The sequence below is a fragment of the Lipophrys pholis genome (genome assembly GCF_963383615.2).
Source record: "Lipophrys pholis genome assembly, chromosome: 12".
Lineage (NCBI taxonomy): Eukaryota > Metazoa > Chordata > Actinopteri > Blenniiformes > Blenniidae > Lipophrys > Lipophrys pholis.
The window spans coordinates 19978383-20001158 of NC_137641.1; the positions used below are offsets into that span (position 1 = coordinate 19978383).

The 22776-nt window shown below is 41.6% G+C and overlaps 1 protein-coding gene across 1 annotated transcript; it reads right to left on the minus strand.

Annotated features, from left to right (window-relative positions):
• Positions 1-1984: 1984 nt before the first annotated feature.
• Positions 1985-20670, minus strand: fgf10a (fibroblast growth factor 10a). Its single transcript, XM_080477059.1, has 3 exons — positions 19182-20670; positions 4459-4562; positions 1985-2837 (listed from the first exon to the last, which is right to left on the minus strand). Exons 1-3 carry the CDS (start codon positions 19627-19629, stop codon positions 2637-2639), a joined length of 753 nt encoding a protein of 250 aa, XP_080333185.1. The 5' UTR covers positions 19630-20670; the 3' UTR covers positions 1985-2636.
• Between the last annotated feature and the right edge of the window lie 2106 nt (positions 20671-22776).

Genomic DNA, 22776 nt, shown 5'->3' on the forward strand with positions numbered 1-22776 from the left:
AATTTGAAGCGCTGCAGAGCCTCGGGCAGAGGACGACTGGGTGTGTGTGTGTGTGAGTCTGTGTTTCTTTGGAGTGATAACCTTGTTCCTTGGTTGATCCTAAGTGCTGGAATCTATCAGAACTTAACCGAGACATGGCAAAGGTTTGAATAACAGTGGAGGGGGGGAAAAAAAAAAAAGAAGATTTTAAAGCAGCAGTTCAGAGAGAAACTGCAGGGCCCAACAACATGAGAGTTAAAGGGGGAAAAAAGCGAGGGAAAGTCAAAGAGGAATAAAGAAAACATGACATCATAGTTAATTAGAATCAGGTGATAAACAAAAGGAGTGATATTTACATTATACCATATGCCCTGCTCCATGTGTCTCTCTGTCTCGGGGGGCACAGCAACAGGTTTCAGACACGTAAGGTCAAGGAGGAGGCTTTTCCCAGCTGCTAGACCACACTGATGCTCACACACACACACACACACACACACACACACACACACACACACACACACACACACACACACACACACACACACACACACACACACACACACACACACACACACACACACTTCTTAATCGAGCTGCCCAAGTGTGTCTCCGCGTGTGTGTCCGTGCATGAGTCGTCCATTTCTAAAAGCCCTGTTTTGTCTTTGTTGTTATCGCATAAAAGACAGTGTTTATGCTCCAGGAAGCCATGTTTGCCATGTGTACTTGTAAGGGAGAAGGTTTTTTGCAGCGAGAAATTAAAGACCCGTCAACTAATCGGCCAGGTTGTTCGCTGGGCTCCTTTCAAACATCTAATCTCTAACAGATTCCCCGATTAACCCCTTGGTCATCAGAGTTTGTTGCAAATTCATATTTACCAAATCACAATGACTACTTTGCATTGCAAAGTTTTACATGACTAAGAGTTGAAGTGCTTCTATTGACGTTTGAAGTTATGGTTTGGAGAAGGAAAATTCACTCGGATTGAATTGAATATCTTTCGAGTTTGTTCCAATTTAAAGTACTGAATTCTCTGGATTCCCTCAAGAAATATCCGTCCTCAAGACCAGAGGAAGAACCAAAAAATGAGTATGAATTAGCAAGTTTAGATTATCCAGTCAAGCTGCTATTTTAATGGGAAAGAGTAGATTTTATGCAACAGTTTATTTGCAATTCTTTCAAACTCGTTAGTAGAAGAAAAAAATGGGAGTATTGTGCTGTAGATTTGATGGAAGAGATATCATGTCTAACGAGCAATAACCGAGCTTTTTGATTGTTTGTGTTTCTGCCTCTTTAGGATCCAAAAGGATCAGCAGCTGTTGCATGGATCGCCGAAAACGTATTTGGAAACCTGCGCATGTGAACTCCACTGATCCAAGGACACACGTTCTATGGACGACATGACTATTGACACATAAAGGTAAGGCAAAGCAGCATTTATGTCTCATTTCAACAACCGGCAACTCGGACTCTACATTGTGTAGCGAAATGCTCACCAATGTACTTTCATGCTTTTTTGCATCATCAAGAAAAGATGATGTTGAATGCATTGTTTTATTTGGAAGATTGACCTGGATGGCATATTTTTATATATTTGCATTCAGCATTTGTCACAATTGCTAACAAAATAAATGGTTTCCATCCTGAATATTGATTGATTATTTTAAATCTTGTGTTCCTTATGATTGTAGCCTTAAACTATAATGATCAAATATTGAACTGATTTCGCTGAAATGTTAGATCTTAGCACATTTCAATTATTGAGAGTATACTCAGTATTACAAAGTCGCCTTGTCTATACTTCACCAATAGACATTGTATATGTTCAATGCACATTTACATTTGCCTTTGATAAGCTACAGTACAGAAACATAATGTCCTCCATCTTTTCGGGGTTTTTTCAGTTTCAGTTAGTCGTGTTTGGATTATCTGTATTCATGTTCATGTATTTCTCAAATAGTCAGACCATGAGAAGCTTAGAAAATAACCAAAGTCAGTCAAAGAAGTTAAAGACAAATATATTCTTTATATTTATTCAGGTTTAAATGATTAGTATTCAAAAAGAGAAGCATAAATGGTAAAAAAAAAAGACAACTTGTCCTTTTCCGTGTTTTTGTTCGTTTTGTTGTTAAATATTACACAAAATAAATAAATTTAAAGAAAAAGACAAGATAGTGTTGGACTTGCTGCTGTGTAGGTGCTTTCCTCCCTATCTGCCATCTTTCCTCCTTCTTGTTTCCTTTTCTTTCTCTGTAAGTCAACTCTCTACTCACACTTCCTCAACTTTCCTTTTCCAATTTCCTTACATCGTTTGTCCTTTTGTTTTCTCCTGTCACACACTTCACATGTACACAAATCTAGAAATGTGAGTTACTCGATCACATTTTGGCACAGAAGTCATTTCTTTTCATATTTTACTGTGCCAGTGTACTTTATAACTTAAAACAAAAAAATAATATATACATTGTATACGGATATATCTTATTTCTTTCTTTAAAAATAGAAATGTCTTTATCCAACATAGATCAGAATGTCTCTTTAAGTTTCTTTTCTTTTCCTCCTCAGTGCATCATACAGATCAGACTCGGATCTGTCCAATGTAGCCATCACTGTATCTCCAAAAGCTGTCCAGTTCCCCCGCGGCGGGCTGATAGGTCCAATCATCGAGGTTGTACCACAATGGGCAGGAAGTGAGTGGCTGTGTTTTTCCTCCTTGTCCTCTTTCCCTTCATTGGCTTTCCGTTGGCGTTCAGTCCCACAAACATGTGCTTCTTCTTGTTGCGCCACTCGGCCGAAGCGTAGGTGTTGTACTTGTTCTCCTCGATGCGTTCAATCAGGCGACAGTCCGGGCCGAATTCTCTCTGTGGAGGAGGAACATGATGCATTGTAAACGGGGCGTATCGACGTGGGATCAGAGTAAGCCGTGGGCTGCTTTTTCTAAGTGCGTGGTAGCTTCTCACTGTGCAGCAGTACAGTACTTGTGACATTTTTTTAAACAATTTTTAAAATGTTATTGGTTTTTTTTTTGTGTTGTGTAGAATCGTAGAAAGAAATATGGACGGGAGTGAGGAACATTGTGAGGACATCAAAAGTATATATGCTGAAGAAAGTTATTTTACTGTCTATTAGGACTTCAATCAACAAATGGTTTTCTATTGCTTGAGAAAGATCCCAGGCGTGTGGCCATGTGGGATGCTGGATGAGTCAGGGACAGAAGGGTTTGGATGAGCTGTGACATCCCAGTGATACAGGCTTACTGGGAGCGCCGTGACACTAAGGCTGTGGCTTCATTTACCACAGTGACCGCCCGCTGGTAAATGAATAGAAGATGATCCGAGAGAGCAGCGTTCGCAGGTTTACTGGACGCTGCCCCGGCGCTTGGGCCGAACATCACTGAAACATCCAGCCGACTTGATGCAGTCGACATTAACAGGCACGTGTGCATGCGCATGTACTTCATGCTCATGCACACTCTCGCTCGGTGTCTCTCGCTCGCTCTCTTTCTGCATCTGCTCACAGCTGTCCAGATTGGTTCCAGAAGTAAAACTGGATGTTCCCAAAGTAAAAATGAGAATATTTTCACAAACGATGCGGCTTTGTAATTCACACGGGTGGCGTGTACGACGCAACTGTGTGTCTGTGTCTGATTGTGTGTACTGACATCACAGTGAATTTAATTTGTCAATTTTTCTTTTATTGAGAAAATCTGTGGTAAACCTGTGTACATGTCTTGTTGTAGTGATGCATCACAACAATGCATCACTTGATTATCACCAGATAAAGAGGTCACTGTGTAAAGCCTTCAAGTGTAATCGAACACCAGCCCCTCGCCACAACGCTGCAGCGGCTTGTGTTGCACTGAGCTGAAGACGTCATGGGAATTCAGTATCGGGCCGTGCAACAGAACGCCTCTTTTTTATTTCTTTTCGGCCGTCTGTCATTTCATCTGTGCTGGGACTCCAGAGAGACAGGCCAAAAAGTGGGTCCTTCTGATGTAAGGGAAGGAGGATGGAGAGAATGAGGAGAAGAAAATGAGGTAGGAAGGGATTTAAAAGCGAAGAAAACAAAAACAAAAGCTGATGAAACAGGGGCTGCACTCCCCAGAGGGACCAAAGGAGAATAGAGAAAATGAAGGATTGTGTTTCCTGTTTGTTAATGGAGAGGATACAGGAGGTAGATAGCGGAGATGGGAGCTCATATACACTTAGTTCTGTCCCTTTATCGGGAATCACAAGTTTTCCTTTTCATACAACATCCAAGACATGAAGATATAAACTTTTATATATATATAAATATATATATATATAACAGTATTAAGTTGGTGATAATCGTTGTTTTTGCTGTTGAAACTGGAACTTGCATCACTAAAATATTGTAAACCTGTTCTAAGAACTCAATAGCCAGAGGAAGCCACTTCAAATAAGGAGATTACTTTTTTTTAATGTTAAGAATAATTCCGCTCATTGTGAAACTGCAACTCACCGCTCCGTATAGGACTCCGTTCTTCTTGATTGCCAGGTAGTGGTTACTGCTGAGCCCCCTGATGGCCACCACTCCCACGTCCACTGATTTGATCTCCAGAATACCTGTAACAGCAGGGACAAAGAGACAGACGGGTAAGAATTAACTGTGCATTGTAGATGTATGTGCAAGACAGAAAATCCCAAAATTCTATAAGTGAAGCCCGCGTCTTCTCAGTTTTCTGCTCACACATGAACCCCAGTCTTGTCACCCCCCCCTGGCTCTATGTGACAGTCAGACCTCAGACCAGCCTCTTGCCCCCTGCTCATTTGCTGATTGGCTTGTGGGCTGCGTGCCCTGGGACCAAGGTATAAGCCAGGGAAAAAACATCTCTCCATTCAATGTTTGTTTTTCTGACCAGGGGAGCGCAGGCAGACACACGGACAGGACGGAGGGAGGCTTTCTGGCTGCCACACTGGCAAGAGGTCAAGGTGTCCATATCAGCTTTCAAGCCTGAACCAATTACTGGTTTAAGCTGTGGTCGCCGGCCCTTTCTTCTCTCATCCTAAAGTCCGTTACACCAAGCCATAAAACTATCAGGGGTTTGAGGGGATTAGCTGAAGGGGGCCAGTAGGAAGTGAAGCTTGGCTGTGGGAATAGCTGGGATAGAGCATGAAACGGGAGCAATATATCCACTGTCTTCAGAGCTCGGTTTCTTCAAAGAAAGTCATAGTAGCGGCAGTAGTCGACCTAAAATTACTACATGGAATACTCATGCTTTCCTAATACTGGAATTTGCGGAACGCGGGAGAAGAGATCCTGAAAGCATCTGATTAGAAAAATGAAAGAAATGACTTTGAAATGAATTTTTCCTTTCATTCAAAATGATTCATACCTGTCTATTAGCCACATGTCCCTCCCTTCCCCTTGTGCGTCTCTGTCATCAGCAGTTTGCAACATTTACACTAGAATGAGTTTGTTTAAGAAGTCATCTGATGAAGACATCAGAGAACATTAGCTATTTTGCATTGGTAATTTCTTCTAAATGGTGAGACATTAAATTCCGGTTTATTTTTCTCTTTCTGAATTCCTTCTCTGATTGCATGATAACTAGTGGTTTTCCAACTTGACCGTCTGCATTGCACAAAAACTGAGAGAACCTGAAAAGGATCAAACAGAACTAAATGGATTTTATCGATACCTGTCTCTTTGTCAACTGTTTGAATTGTTATTTACATTCATCATCTCGGGCTATTTAGTCATTAAGAGCCAGATTTCACAATGGCTGTTCATATCTTGTAGTGAATCATGTTGGTCTTCAACATGTTTCGTCACGGTTCTCCACAGCTGACATTCATCGGTTGTGATTTGTTAAAAAAAAGAAAAATCTGCTCGTCCACCTGTTCAAACCCTTTTCTCTCCTCCCATTTGATGTGGTTTGTCCAAAACCAAAAGCACAGGACTATTTTATAGCCCTTTTACCAGAAGCAGCCTGTGAGTTTAAATGAATAGCTGCAACAAAAGGCTTCGATTGCAGCGAGGCAGCCCCATGACAGAAAAGAACCGGGTCGTGGCTTGTGTCACATCAGGTTTTTGTAATAAACACGCAGTCACGCACAGCAATAAGCTTCAACCTTTGGTGCTTGGCCCCTGTTGCCCTTCAAACTATTTTATTATGTTATGTCTTGACGGTTTTAATGTACACATCTCAGTTTCTTTTTTCTTCTCTTTTTTCCTTTCCCTGTGCCTCATGGATCTCAGCCCAGCCTCTTAATTGTACATTTTTAAGTGCAAAGAGGGGAACAAAGGTTTATGATCCAACACTGAAAGTACAAATAGCACATAGTTTACTTCATTTAAAAGGCTTAGACATTTACAGCGAACAGCATTCTTTGAGGAACTACCGAGGCCAAGCACCTGTGTGTAGAAGGGAAAAACGACAACTTTCGTAGCAGCAAGCCAACATGCTTTGCAAGTCAGACAAGACTGACAGTCGCTCAGCTGGAGGCGAAAAGTCAATACAACCTGGCTTTCTAACAAGAACCAAACCACTTCATAAAGGTCATCACAGTTGTTTTACACCAGTTTTTTTTTTTTTTTTACTTAACTGTGAATCACTTCATTCCTTGTTACACAAGAAAATCTACCTTATAAAGCTCTACAGGAGACTTCATATTATCACGCCCGTAGTGTGTATCATACTTGTGCTCTTCATGTTAAATCCATACAGAGGATTGCTCTTTTGTGGCATCAGTGACCTGTGTGGTAGTTTATTAGCTCGGTTTCCATCCAAACTGTTGCATGAATTTGAACTGTATTTACCACAGTGATCCTTCAGTGAGTGCATATTTACTGCTTTTTTATTAGATGCTTATTTGGAGCTTATTCATAAGTGCACAGCAGAAGGGCTGTAAAAGAGGACTTAAAGTTACAAATAGAAGAGCAGCAGTAAAACTGCAAACAGAAGAAACAGCGCAGAAAACATGGCGAGGCATCATGCTAATTGAATTTGTAATTTGAGCAAAGATACTCTGTGTTCCTCATAGATTGTTTTTTTGTTTTTTTTGTGTGTGTTTCATGGGACATTTCCGGAGTGACATGTACAATATCAGATTTTCTGTTGATATCCGAGCGATATTCCTCTGGCACGATACAGGCACATATTTTATTCATGTTTTTGCAGAGAACATAGTCTCTTGTGGAAAGGAACTTAAGTATTATCAGGTTATCTTTATTATCATGACTTTCTTTGCAAAGGTCCACATATGGAGACATAAAATCAGAGACTCTACAGCCGCTGGCCTAATTTTACATCAACTTCAATTATATACAATATACGTGTTTTTGTGATCTTGCAAAACCGTGTTCTGAATGGAAATTCATCCATTCTGATATATAATCACAGCCAGAGAAAATCAGACCAGTTTACGCTGTGCTAAAAATATATGAATCCCGAAGATGTTTCGGTGTTGTGATCTGGGGACTCATTCTGATTTGAGTGCTCTTCTAAACGTGTATTAAATTTTCTTTGGTCTGTATTTTGATTTTTATTGTAAATTTGAACATCGGAGGATTCAGGTTTTTGTGAAATTATCTTGGTGGAACATTATGGTTAAATCTCGACCCTGATTCAAATCCTGGTAGCAGCATGAAGATCATCTGGCATAACAACTACTTAAGTCTACAGTTTCTATACTGCTTATCTAACTCAGGGTCAAGGGGTATCAGAGTCAATCCCAGCTGATTTTAGGAGAAGGCAGGTACACCCTGGGCAAGTCTCCAGGCCGTCGCAGGGCAAAACCACACATGCTCATACCTATGGCCAACGTTGAATCACCATTTAGTGTCACATGCCTGTTTTTATGTCAGAGTACAGAGAGAAGAACTCAGACTGGATCTGGTAATGTTCTCACTATGAGACGAAAACACTAACCACTAAACTCAGCAGCCAGGTGAATGTCAGATTTGCTTTGATATTCAAATCACCATCTTTCAAAAATCTGATGATGGTCTCCAGTTTACACTCGCACTGTAAATTAACGGAATTACTATATTAGTGTGATTATATAGGATTTTGTGCAGCCATAGACTCATACTCCATTCATCAATTTAAATCTACTACACACTTGGAAGTAATAGTGAAGCAATAATCCGAAAACGCTTCTTGAAAAGTCATTCCTAACCAGGAACACACACACACACACACACACACACACTCGCACGCAAACACACACACCCACACACTCGCACGCACACACACACACAGACCTCCTGTCGACCTCCAACCAGACCTTTTGGAAACATGGTCAGTGAGACTGCAGCTGAACCTAAAGGTTAAGGGAGGTTGTGAAAATGTTTCCACTGTTTATCCAGGGTCTTTTTTTTTAAAGATTATACTGCGGTTGTTCACTTTGTGACCTCGACATGGTGACCAGCTGTGAGTGGGTCGACTGCGTGCCTCCAACCTCTACAAGTCTTGCTTGGCATTGTGAAATATTGTCACTAGAGGACTATTTAGTGTCATGAACTCCCCTCAGTAGAAAAAAAAGTACAAAAATGGGCTGGATTCTTTCATTCAGCAGCCAACATTCAAGTAATCTGGATGAACTCTGGATTTTCTCATGTCTTGGTTCCACCAAATAACTTTTCTCTTTTCAGATGTAAAATCTGACATCCAAGTAATACATTTTTTGGTGTAGCAAAAAAAATGACCCCATTAATGACCCTAAGATTTAAGGACAGATTGTCACAAGTTGAGGTCTGAGCACAGATCATTTTTGTGTTTTTAACACTCTACAGAGTGACTGACGATGTCTCGAATTGCCTGTGACACGAACCTTTACATCCACGTAACCACCAAAGCCTCAGAAGAAAAGAAAATGCATAAAAAAAAAACCCTGAAGAACAGAGGCTTCTTGTGGAGACTTTTGATATGTTGAAATCAGCAATAAATTACAAACATAACACTATGAAGCCTATAGCTGGAATCTTGTTTTTCTTGAACAGCGTTACAGATGGTCATGGAAAAAAAGCTTAAAGTTGAGATACTGATTCAAGTAAAAAATGTCAGGTTATCAAGTGTTCTCGCTGTATAAAATAAACAAAAACAATTCCAAAGGTAGTGTTTTGTTTTATTGTTCATTAGCTTTTTTTTTTTACCAGTGTTACCTGGTGTCCTTTTCAACCATTTGGCTACTAGTTCTCACAGACATTACATTGAATTATGGCTCCTACTTGTTCTCTGCTCGCTCTTTACATCGTTTCAATTGATTGCTGCACTGATAGATGCTTTCCTTTGTGACATTTTCACTCATTTTAGTTTAAATCATTCTTGGGGTTGGCAAGTGACGCAAGTGACGCGGGGTTCAAACAAAGTTTAAGGAGCGAGGTCTGGCAAATAATACAAATGTGTAACCTTACTGGATTCATGATTCATTAAGTGACAATTCATTCATGTTTTTGTGAAATTGGATTAATGTAAAGTCTTTTCCCAAGTTCATGAGAACCTTAATTAAGGGAAACTGCATTTTCAATATTTGCACACCTCGCTATCATGCCACTGTTTTCTGAATAAACTGAACTTGAAAATCAATACAATTTGATTTCTGGGGATATTCTTACACTATCACCATATATAAAATCAAATAATATAAATGTGTCAGTCCCCCAGCAAATACGTTATGCCGAGGATTCTACTTTGTCCTTTCTCTTCTTTGTGTAATATAAATAGAGAGAAATATTGTGTAAAAGACATTTTTTTGCAGCATTCAAAGCCGCTGATGGTTTTAGCACAATTAAACAATATTCTTTGCATCTATTCAGGATTACATTTTTTTGGCTTGCACTTCCTTTCCTGTTCTAGGAGAGAAAAAAAACATCTCTCTGGTGGAGATGTTGGTTATGGAGCAGAAACAGTGTATATTGTGTGTTTTTCAGGACGATTGAGGTATTGGTTTAGACTGATGTGGTTGACAACATTATCATCCGGTGCTAAGCGGCCACATCAAAGTCTTCTGGGCTGACGACTTTGACTGTAGCTGAGAAAACGGAGGCCTGGTTCTGATTTTCAAAATGTTTCTACAATTAGACTCTTTGGTGGAGTTTTTTTTTTCTGTTTTGTTTTGTTTGTTTTTGTCCCAAAACTTGTTTGGCACAGATTGAATTTCTGGGTTGTAAATCATGTTAAATCTATAATGTTTGGCCCTTTTTCGCAAAATGTTGAAAACTGTATTTTTTTCATTAGTCGGATTGTTCTGTTCTACTGCATTAGTACGCTTTGTCTTCCCTCCATAAAATCTGTACTTAATTCACAGGACCGTCTCGAGAAATGGGCACAACCAACCAGGTCAAGCTATAAAAAACAAAGGCACGCCAAAATGATCCCCAAATCAAACAAAACAAATCATCTGCATTAAAGTCAATCTGTTCAGCAAACCCGCGGTTTACCTAACAGATAGTGTGAAGCTTTGTCTGTGTGACTCATCATTTCAATCTGTGGAATTTGAGCTGGCTTTACCTCGCACGGCGAGACCACAGCGAGTTATGTCACACACGTTTAGGAGCAGCTGGGAGGAAGCCAGGAGAAATTCAGAGTGATGGTAATGGTAATTTGATTGAGAGGAGGGGAGAAAAAACCCCAAAACAAAACACAACCACCTGAGAAATTGTGATTCCTTGAACACAGTTGACTTTGTAACGCGATAAAGTGCCAAAGCTGCCAGTTTCTGTCAAAACATTTCACAGGCCTGTCACGGCTGGAGTTATGTTTTCAGGCAAAGTGCTGTGACGGTCGTCTGCATTTCGCACATTTTTCATTTACAGTTCAGCTGCCAGCTTGATCTTGTTGCCCAACTGTTGCGGTTTGAGTTGGTGCTGACGGACTCAGGGGGGGCTTCAGAAATCTTGTTATTTTACACCACAAATATTATGCACAGACATGCACAAATGTTAGTCCGTTGGTCTCTTTCCCTGCGCTGCTCTTACTTTCTTTGCCTTTTGTTGCACATGCCTCGTTCCTACACATTCAGTACACACACACACACACACACACACACACACACACACACACACACACACACACACACACACACACACACACACACACACACACACACACACACACAAACATGCACACATGGCGTAATTAGCTGGCATTCCTGGCTGCTCTGTTCAAACAACCAGGCTGTCCAGATGCCTCTCTCTCTCTCTCTCTCTCTCTCTCTCTCTCTCTCTGACTCGACTCAGAGCTCTCTGCTGTACCTTTGATGACTCCATTAGGAGCCTCACTTTTCCTGCGCGGTGTGCAGCGGGGTTAGGGGTGAAGGGAGCGGGAGCATGAGGGGCAGGGGTGTGAGGGAACGGCTTTTCCTTAAGCACATGGTGTCTATATGGCAGGAGTCCTGGATGTTATCTGTCACAGATGCTATCCCTCACCTCCCACTGCTTCACTGGCCATGAATTCAGCGTGTTCACGTCTCGCTCGGCCAACACCAAAAGGACACTTTCGGTGTTGGGCATCATGTGTATATTATTTTTAAAACAGAAAGTGGCTGGTAGAGGAAGAAGTCTTGCCAGGGTGTTCTCTGATACGCATATGGATTGTTCTTTTTAGTTGCCTGGAAGTGAGTTTATTGACGAGAGTTGATGAAAGTAAAAAAATGTATTCTATTTAATATGACACAGAATGGAAACGCCGTATGACCTTCTGGCGACCCAATCTCATCGTCTATAGCGTTTAGGTTTGGGTGGATCAGAAATGTTCGGCCGAGTTTTGACATTTTGAAGAGATTGATGAAAGATGAAAGCCAAACCTGAAAGAGCAGATTCCAAACTTCTTGAACCCTCCTGTACATTTAAGAATCGGAATTGACCTTTTTTCATGTTTCTTGCGTTTCCCCACAAAATCTTTTTGAATTTTGTCCGACACTTTTTTTTTTGTTTACAAGATTACACAGCGTTACAACATCAGGCTGCAGAAATGAGTGTCTCCAGCCGTAGCCGCTTTCCCAACACTGATTACTACAAACGTGACATTGCTGTGATGTGTTTCGACAACAACAACAAACTTTTGGTCTGCTGGGAGGACAGGGCAGATTAACTTAAAATGACACCGTGTGGGCAATATGTTTTCACTCATAGTGTAAAATGTCCTTCGACACCGACGATATGGACTCAGAGGGGATGCTAGACGTCGGGATTATCACTCACAGATGTGTCCAAAACTTCCCCTCAACTTTCTAATAAGTGTAGAATATCTTTCACTCAACACAATATCTGGGCACTTTGTAGAAGTGCCTGGAAATAATAATTGACACCAAAACCGTGAATGAGTTGTCTATCGGTATCAGTCGGTCCCTCGTTCCAGCATATACGTTTACAGCCCAGAAGAATCCAAGGCCGTCCATCAAAAACCAAGATGTCCAACTTAGGAGTATTTGTGGACAGTAATCGATTCTCAATGTTTGGAGCGATTTTCTCCTCAGAGAGCAGAAGTGCTCCAGAGCAGCGCAAGATCTGACAGAAACATGATTTGCTGCTGAAAGACTTTTGTTTAAGGTGGTGCCTGACTGGTTGGGTTTGTGGCAGGGCAGCCTTGGTCTGCCTACAAAAATCTGTCTCTCATTTTTGTCGCGGTGTAGCTGACACATTAATCGGCGAGGGAGCGACTTTATGGGAAAATATCAAGCCGCGACGACAGGAAATATGTAAACACTGATGGAAAAATGAGATAGATCCTGTCATTGTCCTCAGTGACTCTTAGCAAAAAAGAAACCTTGAGACAGTCGTGAGTATCAAAACAACAACAGTGTATTAGAAATTGATGGGAAACTTCCATTAGTCGGAATCGTTGTCTAAACATCCACACACTTGCTCCTGACATGACCCTGCAGGTTCAAGCGCAGCTGTTAGTCAGCTATCACTGAGCAGTCTTTGTAATTGATTTAAGACTTTGTCTTTCTGTGATCATGCTTCCATTCATCCACCTTCTGTGCCGCTTTTGTTCAAAGTTCAGTCTTGCCAGGCAGGGTACACCCTGGAGAGTTCCACCAGCACACATTCACAGATGAATTCTGTCGGTTTTGTCACTATGGAGGAATTGGAGTCAGTAACAGTTGAGACCCAGAATTAGACGCATACTTACAATGAACTGACCAAAATTGTGTATATCTAGTTCAATCAGAAAAGGAAAAATGTTTCAAGCAAATATCTCTGCATAACTGCACCAGATATGGCAAATATATTGGTTCTTAAATTAAGATTAATTGAATAAAACTACAGATTGAAAAAAAAAGAAAATGACCATATTTTTATTTTTATTTTTTTTGATGGGGGGGGGGGGGGGGGGGGTTGTCCATCTAAGTGAAATTATACAGATCTGCACTGCTACCTTCTGTTCTTCATCATTGTTGTATTCTGATTCAGTGTCACCCATGTGGTGTTTAATGTTCCCTGTCGTAGACATCACACCCAGCTCGCACCTTTCCTCTGTGGTGGTCAAGCACTGTACGTTTTCACCTTTCTGAATCCCCGATGCATAAAAGGCACACATGGTTACATATCTCCATTCGTTGTTATCGAAACCATGTACGTTTGTTTTGGTGTTGATTAGGTTACAAACAAAGCAACACATCTGCTTTTAAAGTGCTTGCAATGAAAAGTACAGATGTTTATGAAAAAAGGCTGGAAGTTAAAATTAGAAAGTTTCCAGGAAGTATATACCTGAATACTCAAAAGGTGCATTTACAAAGCATTTGTACTTCCCTACCTCCCACATCTGTACAACAATTAATCACAATAACATGTGGAGCATCAGCTAAACTAGACAATTGTAAACATGCCAGAAACCAATAAAGCCAGGATGTTGTGTGATAATACAGTCCAGACAATCGATTATGTAACAGTAACAAAGCCTCTGAATATCTCCAAAGTTATGAAAGTTTGTATTTAGTTTTATCATTTTGTTGTAATGTCAAAAGACAGAGCTATCTACAGTCAAGTAACTTTGTATTTATTGAGATAATCAATTATATGGGATGTTTTTGTGGGAGGCCGACAGTGTTTAGTCCACAGATTACGGTAAAAGGAGTCTTGAATCACATCTGACATGATTTGATCCAGACGCCGGCTGGATTTGAGATATTAACAAAACATCACAGGGAAGATGTTCCGCGTGAAGCCAAGAATAGTTGAACTGAAAGCTGCTCTTCCATACGAGAAGGTTTCTGTTGCTTTGAAGGTCTTTTGAGGTGAATGAATGAACAAGTCAACTCATGCCACTCCGTTACGCTGAGACACTGTTTTTCTTTTGTTTCGTTTACAACCAGGGACCAGGAACGTGTGACAGTGTGCGAGCGTTTGTCAGCAAGACGTGTTGGTAAAATTGTCTTGAAAGGCGTTCGATCCCTGACTCTCCTGAACCCGCTCTCCGCTGTGACGTTTGCACAAGCTTTATATTTACGGCCGCTGTGGAGGCGAGTCCATGAAGATGTCAGAGTAACTTTAAATGAAAAGCAACGCTGACACTAACCCCTGGTGCATCTAGTACCTCCTCGTAACTCTCTTTTATGGGCCACACTGTTACCTTTTCCCACGAGAGCCTGAAACACACTCATCCTTGCCGCAGAGGGCCTGGGGGGGGGATAAAGACTGCAAAATGAAGACATCCAAAAACAGAAGAACGGGAAAAAAGCTTGGAACTGGTTTTAGAGAGATGAAACTTCAGAGAGAAAGAGGAGTTATTTCATTTTTGTTTTGTCCAAACTTGCTGAGTGACTGGCAGGTTTATGATGCAGAGAGAAAGGACTCTAGAATGGGGTGGGTGCATTTGGCTTCTTTTTATTTATTTTTTTTGCAGTACGGAATATAACTTCACTGCAAAAAAATGTTTGGAGTACATTTTGTCAAGCTATAATAGTTTGATTTTTTTAGTGGGTAAATCTGTAATTTCTTTTTACATAATGCATAAACTTGAAACTGAGACACATGGTGTCTGAAAATACAGGTGCGTCTCAAAAAAGTTGAAGGCTTTGTCAGTATTTTTTACACTCATGACAGAAACCGAAAAGTTTAACTATATAGATATTTGGATTTTAACACATTATAACCTGTGATGATAAAGACATGAAATATTTCAGTGTGTAATGAATCTGAAATACATTGAAGCTTCTTTGTAAGAATTAAATTGAGTGACAAACTTTTCTTTTAGTGCACAAGTGAATTATAAAATGAAGGTATTTGATTTTATTAGCAAAAAGTTTTATTCGGTCTGTTTTGACTCTAAATGTGTTATTAGAAACACAAGTCTACTACATGGACCTGCCGGTCAGTTTGGACAGTTCCGCTGAACTATGTCACAAAGCAGAGCAGAAAAAGAGCGCAGCCAGAAGTGATGTACTGTGTATAGCACTGACCTTCCCATTAACAACGCTTCCTGACTCGGGTCAATAGGCAGAGGTCAAACCGGAGGAGGAAGACCTGTGTAATTAGCACATACATGGAAAGCCTCCACTAAATCAGAATAATGTCCAGTGTATGAGACACTCTGCGAGCCGTAGTTTGTTGGCTTGGAGCTGTGTCGCTTTACAACAGATTAACTGCTGAATATCGTTATAGTGACGGTGTGGCTGCTTTTACGCTCCGCGCGGCCACAATGGAAGCGCGATACAGTCAAGTTGGCATCGTTCAGTAGTAATCGAGCTGTTCGAGCCAGCTGCTCAACGGCAAACACATGTCTGTTTGTTTCATTGCTTTATTCGTTTGTTTATAAACAAGCCGTGACAGTTTTTGTTGCTGAGAGCAGTGGCAGGATCAACATGGCAGCCGTGCCAGATTTAAACACCGACAGTGGAGGGCCATATTGTGGAGGCCTTATGAGGTGACACTGGTAGCCGAGTACATCCAAATGCAAATGACAAACACTGGCATGCACAAGCGAGTGTGCGCGGCCAGGCGATGTAGTGGCCGAGCCCCAGAGCTAAAACCAGAACTTCTTCATCACCTCTGACACCGGCTAATGACGCTCATTTGCTAAGTGACTTCCTGAACATTACCAGACTATCATGCCATGATGGCCCCAACATTTGCCCCCTTTCAGGATCCTAATTACTTGAAGAGGTGGTCCTTTATCCAATCAAGTCATGGGTCAACATAAACAGCAGAATTTGCTCAAACAATTTGGAACAGGGTTCGAAGGTCACAAAGTACAGCTCTTTTATTGCTGTATTTAGATTTTTCCAGCACGTTAACAATGAATTTTTTTCTTTTTTACTCGAGATATTTTTAAAACCACCCAATTATATTTGTGTGCATATATACTTTCACAACCTTCCCCAAATCACTTATTTCAATCTAAATAAATGAGTCAAGTAACGTAGAACAACTACCTGTCTGTTTTGCATATAATGAGCAGAGAAGTGTTTAAATTTGTTAACCAATAGAGTGAAAATGACCGACGTTACTGTCTGTGGAGGGGTTTCTTTTTACATTTCAAGTATATTTCAGAAACCCAGTAATACTTCTAATCTCTTACTACTATCAGGTTGTGTCTGTGCTTCAGTTTGAGTGTAAGACTCTTACATAGTTCTGCCTCTTCGGGATATATAATAGGATGTAAGTTTGTTTTGTGTAATTTCTGCATGTGTTACGTTAGTGTCACTACAAAAAAGCCAATTCTTTCTAATGAATGAAGGCCAAACTGGCATCAAGGAAGTCATTTGAACAAAGACCTGTGTGTAGGTTTCAAGCAGATGTTTTCATACTATCTGCTTTACAATGTGATGGATTTAGTCAATATTTGAGCTGGAATAAAAATCAAACGTACCCAGAATATCCCTGAGCACAGGGCCATGCTAAAAACATAGAAATCATGTGGCAAAACCCCCCCATCACAGTAATGATGACTTAATTATGTTGGTTGGTTTTAAGAGTACAATTTGTTCTTTGCTTACTGCTCAGCACATGAAAATCACAGAAGGTGGTGCGTTTTTACCGTAAGCATGTACTTTGTTCTACATGAAAGCTGGTACACGCACCCAAACACTATACATGCGCAAGCATCTCGACCTACAGTGCAGCTTGATGATGTGCAGATGCACACATTATTTAACCGTGATTTCATCACAGCCAAACCTGTACAGTTTATCACCAGATTTTTGCCTCTCGTCTCTCGATGTAAAACACGTTTCACATCTGCGCTTGCTATCAGGTGGATACTCCTCCATGAAGCGCCCGTTAAGTGTGCTGCCAAGCATTGGCCACTGTGGCCAATAACAAATATTAAGATTTCTTTTTCCCCTCTGGGAGGTCCTCACCTTTCTCAAACAACAATTATGAGGTAAGAGCTGTTGAATTAGATGGATTGTGCCCCAAAATGCGCTGCACTGATGTGATTAGAGTTAGTGACACGTTGCAACCTAATGGACAAGCTTTTTTTGTGCATGTGCGTAAAAGTGTGTGTGTGTGTGTGTGTGTGTGTGTGTGTGTGTGTGTGTGTGTGTGTGTGTGTGTGTGTGTCACAGAGAAGACTCCGGGCGATGGGAGGGGAGGAAGAGACGCTAATTGAAATTCCTTCAGCCATGTCTGGCAGAGCCTTGGTGTCTGAGTGGCACACACACACACACACACACACACACACACACACACACACACACACACACACACACACACACACACACACACACACTGGCCCTGGCCCTAATAAAAGTGGGCTTTGCCATATGGAGGCCATGTGCAGGTTTGGCCTGTCTGTGCTCTAGCGTGTGCGTGTGTGCGCACTCTCAGCAGGAGAGGCTTGTACAGCACCATAGACAGATGCACGGAAACCTGTGACATGTGTATGAAGGTGTGTGAGTGATAAAGACCTAGTTATAAAGGTTGCAAACACACACATACACACGCACCATCGACATGTGAGGGAATAAAAAAAAAGAAAAACACTACAGACTTCACATGAAATGTGAAATCACATAAAATAGTAAAGAAATGAGCTGGACTTAACCCATATAATTCAACAAACTGGCAGAAGGAAAGTCCGGGCAGGTAAATGTGGGAGTAATGTTCTGTTCTCCCTCAAAAACTACTGTCAATGTGCCCTCAGGCAGCGCAGTTATTCAACGCTACTCACAGGCCAGGGGACTGTGGCAGTCTTGGAGGACTTCCAGATGTGTTTAACTAGAAGATAAAGATGTGGACTTACAGAGTGATAACAGCTGATTTTCTGTTCTGGATCAGGCATAAATGATTATGACGAGTCTCACAAGTCCTTAAAAGCATTTCTATTTGCTCGTGTACAGATTGGACACTTAGTTGAGATTTACACGATACCACATTGCAGGGGAGTTATGCTTTTCCTGAACATGCATCTTAGAGTTTACCCTAATTTCCTTTTATGTTTTTACATCTAGGTGCTCTAAGAAAAACATCTGCACATTCTCAGTGCCCAGCGGTACAGGACCTCCGACTCTATCCTCTGTGAAAGAGTGTAACTGTATGAATATGAGTCTGAGTGGTTCTGACAAACAGGCATGTGTGCCCAGTGACCCTATTCAGAAAAGAGGTTCAAATATTTTTTTGTGGTTCGCAAGATGCAGTAAAAGAAAGGGTCTGAAATTGCGCAGTTATCACTTTACATATGAATTTGTAGAACCTCTTAGTTTGCATATGCCCACTGCTACTAAAGCTGTAGCACAGAGTCACTGTACTTGTCATTTGCCTTCAAAGTTTGGTAATAACTGTTTTAGATATTTCCTCAAAGAGGAAGAACTTTCTCTGGGCCATTTCTAATTGGTTCCAGTGGATCTTCTCCTTTTTTGAATGTGCCCGGCTTGCTGCGTTTTATTTTTTCTCCTCCTATCCTCTTGTATCTTGCTCTTCTATTGATATACACTCTTTTTCTTTGTAGTCAGGAGAATATTAAGTTAAAAAAAAAGTGGAAGAACACAGCGTGTCGAGTCACCTGTCTTAATGCGCATGATTGTCCATGAAGGAAACATAGAAATACCAGTCTAAACAGAAAAACACACAAGACGGAGAGAGAAACCACCAGTGGGTCTTCTGCCGTTCTTGTGTTCTGGATGCGCCATCAACTTTTAATGTGGTGCCATTAACTCATTTAACTGGATGTTAAATTTGATTTAAAGCTTAAGTGACTTGTCGGTTGGCCTCTGCTGCTCTTGAGCTGTTTTCTCTCTGAGCATAAGATGCTGTTGATCATTGAATTTATCAAAAAATTAAATGAGGTGACTTACTGTATGGATCATCCTCAATTTTGGTTCCGTTAACATTCCCATCCCTGTCGATGCGAAGGAAGAATTTCTGGTAGGAGAACAGTTTCCTCCTGCGCACGTCTCCTTGTAGATGTTTGTAGCTGCTCCGCACGTGACGGCCAACAACCGTTGCAGACGATGATGAGATGTTCGATGCCCGTGGCAACCTTGCAGAGGATGCGTGTAACGGCGCGGGCGACGAGTAAGGCAGCGGATGCGATACCAAGAAGTGGGGAGACGTCCCGCCCGGTGCATTGTTGTTCTGTTCAGAGTCTGGCAAAGAAGCGGGCAGTGGCGAGGATGACGACGGTCCGAGCCGGAGAAGCAGGAGGAGGAAGGTGAACGAGAGGAAGAGTGAAGGAGGTCTGCGGCAGGGGCAGGAGGAGAACCAGGCGACCGGTGCACCTTGTGTCACTGTCCATCTACACATGGTAGTGGAGCTGGAAGAGCTGTGGAGGTGCACAGGGGCTGGGGCATGCTGAGCTGGGTGCAGGGAGAGGGAACGAGAGCGGGAGAAACTTCCCCCAAACCTCCTCCGTGTGGGAACCCACAACTGGGGAAGATGAAGTGACTGCAGCACAGGACTTTCAGTGGCGTTATCAGTGATGTTACTGGTAATGTAGCTGGTGGTGGTGGTAAAGCTGACTCGGCTGACTCAACTGTCGTCCCCTCTTTGCTGTTTATTCCTCAGAAGCACCACAGGAATGCGTCAACATCCATAACTGGGTTCACCACACAACGAGAACTACCTCGTAACCTTTCCTCACTTCCCTCACTTCACTTTGGTCCTGGTTGGTGGTGGAAACGCTAGAAAATCCCTTTTTAAAAGTTTGACTGCACACCTACACTGTCAGATCCAAAGTCCACAAGGCACATCATCAGTTCATTCATATGTGCGCTATAAAGCTGCTCCACGCAGGCACAGGACCCGCACTGTTTTATCTCCTTCAGACCAGAGAGGAGGATCACTGGAAAGAAGGAGGGTTAAAAAAGGTTGCAAAGTGCTTTGTACAAAATGAATAAATAAAGTCAAAGACGAATTAATGCTGCTTCTCATAAAATGTCCACAGAAATCCACGCAAGGCAGCCCACAACAACAACTACAAAAAAAGAAAAATTAATTCACAAAACAGGAGTGAGGGATTCCAGACTTTCTTCTTTTCTTCTTTGTTTCTTTGGTTTTTCTGAGTTGGTTTGAAGTTACTTGAGTGTGTAACTGAGCCCTGCAGCTCTCGTCTTTCTCCCTTCTCGTGTTGTGCGTCTGTCAGTGTAGCTGAGCTCCTGGTGTGTCCTCTGCCCTTGCTCCTCAGAGTCTGAGTGCTGGAGCGGCGTGTTCACTCTCCTCTTTCCTACCGTGTGTGGCTGGCTCCCTCTCCTTTGGCCCCCTCCCTCTTTCCTTTCTGCCTCTCCCTCGCTCCTATCTCTATCAGTGGTCCTTTCTCCGGTTATCTGGAGTTTCTCTGAGGTGACTGAATCTTGTCTTTTCTTTCACCTTATTTATCTGCTACAGTTCCACCAGATGTCATCTCTTAGTGTAATTGGATGTCTATTAAAACCACTTGGCTTTAAAGAGGTGTGTGTGTGTGTGTGTGTGTGTGTGTGTGTGTGTGTGTGTGTGTGTGTGTGTGTGTGTGTGTGTGTGTGTGTGTGTGTGTGTGTGTGTGTGTGTGTGTGTGTGTGTGTGTGTGTGTGTGTGTGTGTGTGTGTGTGTGTGTGAGTGAGAGATGGGGGGTGGGAGGTTGTCTGTCCCACCCCATTTTCTCTTTCCCTCCCTCTCCCCCAGTCTGTCTCCTCCCCTTCTCTGAGCAAACCCCACCAGTTGAGCCGATCAAGTCAGAGAGAAAGAAGGAAAACTCTTCCCTCATCCCTGTTTCCTTCAGTCTTGTTGGTCCGTCTTGTTAATGCATCTATCTTTTCCATTTGGGCTGGTACTGGATAAGATATTTACTTGCACTACTAGTTTCTATGCCCAAAACAACACTTTAGCATCTTTAAAAATGTTTGTTTGCCAAAAATTACTTTGACATGCTGTTGTTTGGGCCACCTGTCAAGGCAACAAAAAGTGTATCTAAATCCAGCAGTACAGGTACTGACTATAAATGACATGTTTGCTCAAGTTCTACTGGCTGAATTACAGCACCATAACAATATTCATTTCTTTTAACCAGTGCAGCAGCCATTGTGTGATAACCAATTGCTAAAAAGAATATTTTACAATCCAATGGGTTTGAAATTATTCTTTCGTCGCTGTAGCTCCACCTGCAATTCAATTTAATTCAGTCTACATACCACCAAGTACATAACCATCAGATTGCAGAGTACATACATGCCAAACCCATACAAGCAACAGTGGATCAGGACAAAACGCCCTTTTCCCAGTGAGAACCTTCTGCAGACTGCATGTAGACTCATAGGTGGCGCCTTTCTGCTGTACTTGTTGGGATTAGGAGAATGTAACAAAGAAAAGATGGAGACAGAGGGCAACAGACAGGTTGACATCAGACAGCAAACTGTGTTTGGATGCAAAGACTGTGCAGGGAGTGATAAAGAGAGGGGAGAGAGAACAGACTGCAGGAAACAGACACATAATGTTGCTGACATGAATGTATGGGTGACAAAATCTCAGTTCAGCATAGAAGGTCTTCCAGTATCCTAAACATATTGCAAGATAGCTAGAAAATGTCCCGGGGTGACCTGAGCAAACTTTAGCTGTAAGCTCTTTCAAATCAGTTTGAACTTTTATTCACTCTTTTAAAAAAAAAAAAGATTTAGGTGAGAGACCAGCCTTAAGATATTTCTATATTTGGATGTTGACAGTTTCTCAAGAGTTGGCCCATTATGTAGCACATTACTGCGTTACAACATAATGAAGTAGCTGTGTGACCAAACAACAACAAAACACTCACATTTCTCTAATTAGGAACTCTTCACATGTTTTTTATTCTTTATTTTAATAGCTTCTTACCCCTCATTTCTTCACAGCTATTTTATGTTTTGACTCTGATCACGAGGGCTGTAATTGTTGGACAAACATCTGTGTTTTGGGTTGACTGTTCTAGTTTATGTATGCTGCTGGGCTTCACCTTTCAAGAATCTAGGTCTCCTGTCTGGTTTCAACATTGTTTAATTTCCTTTTCACATTGTCAGACAACAGCCATATCTCCTGTCATCTTCTCTGTAATGCACTTATTTCTGTACAGGTATAGGCAGCCAGTATTTCCCTCTGTGGGGGGAGCTCTGCCTGAGAATAGACAGATGTTGGGTGCTGCCAGCAACCTGTCATTTATGTTAGAACCCCTGGTTTCCCACTGAGTTGCCCACTTTGCAGATGAAAAAGATTGATTTGAAAGATATTTTGCTGACAGACTAACCATTGTGCAGAATGTCATGGTGATGTGCTAATCATGTATTTCATCAAGTTTTTTGAGATTGTGAAGAAAAGAAAACGTGCATAGTGTTTTCAAACGTAACTTTTAATTTATTTGATTTACAATGCTTTCATGCCCAACCAACTAAACCTAGCCAAAATGTCAACATTTTAAAAGATTTTAACTTCGGTTGGTGACATATAGCTTCA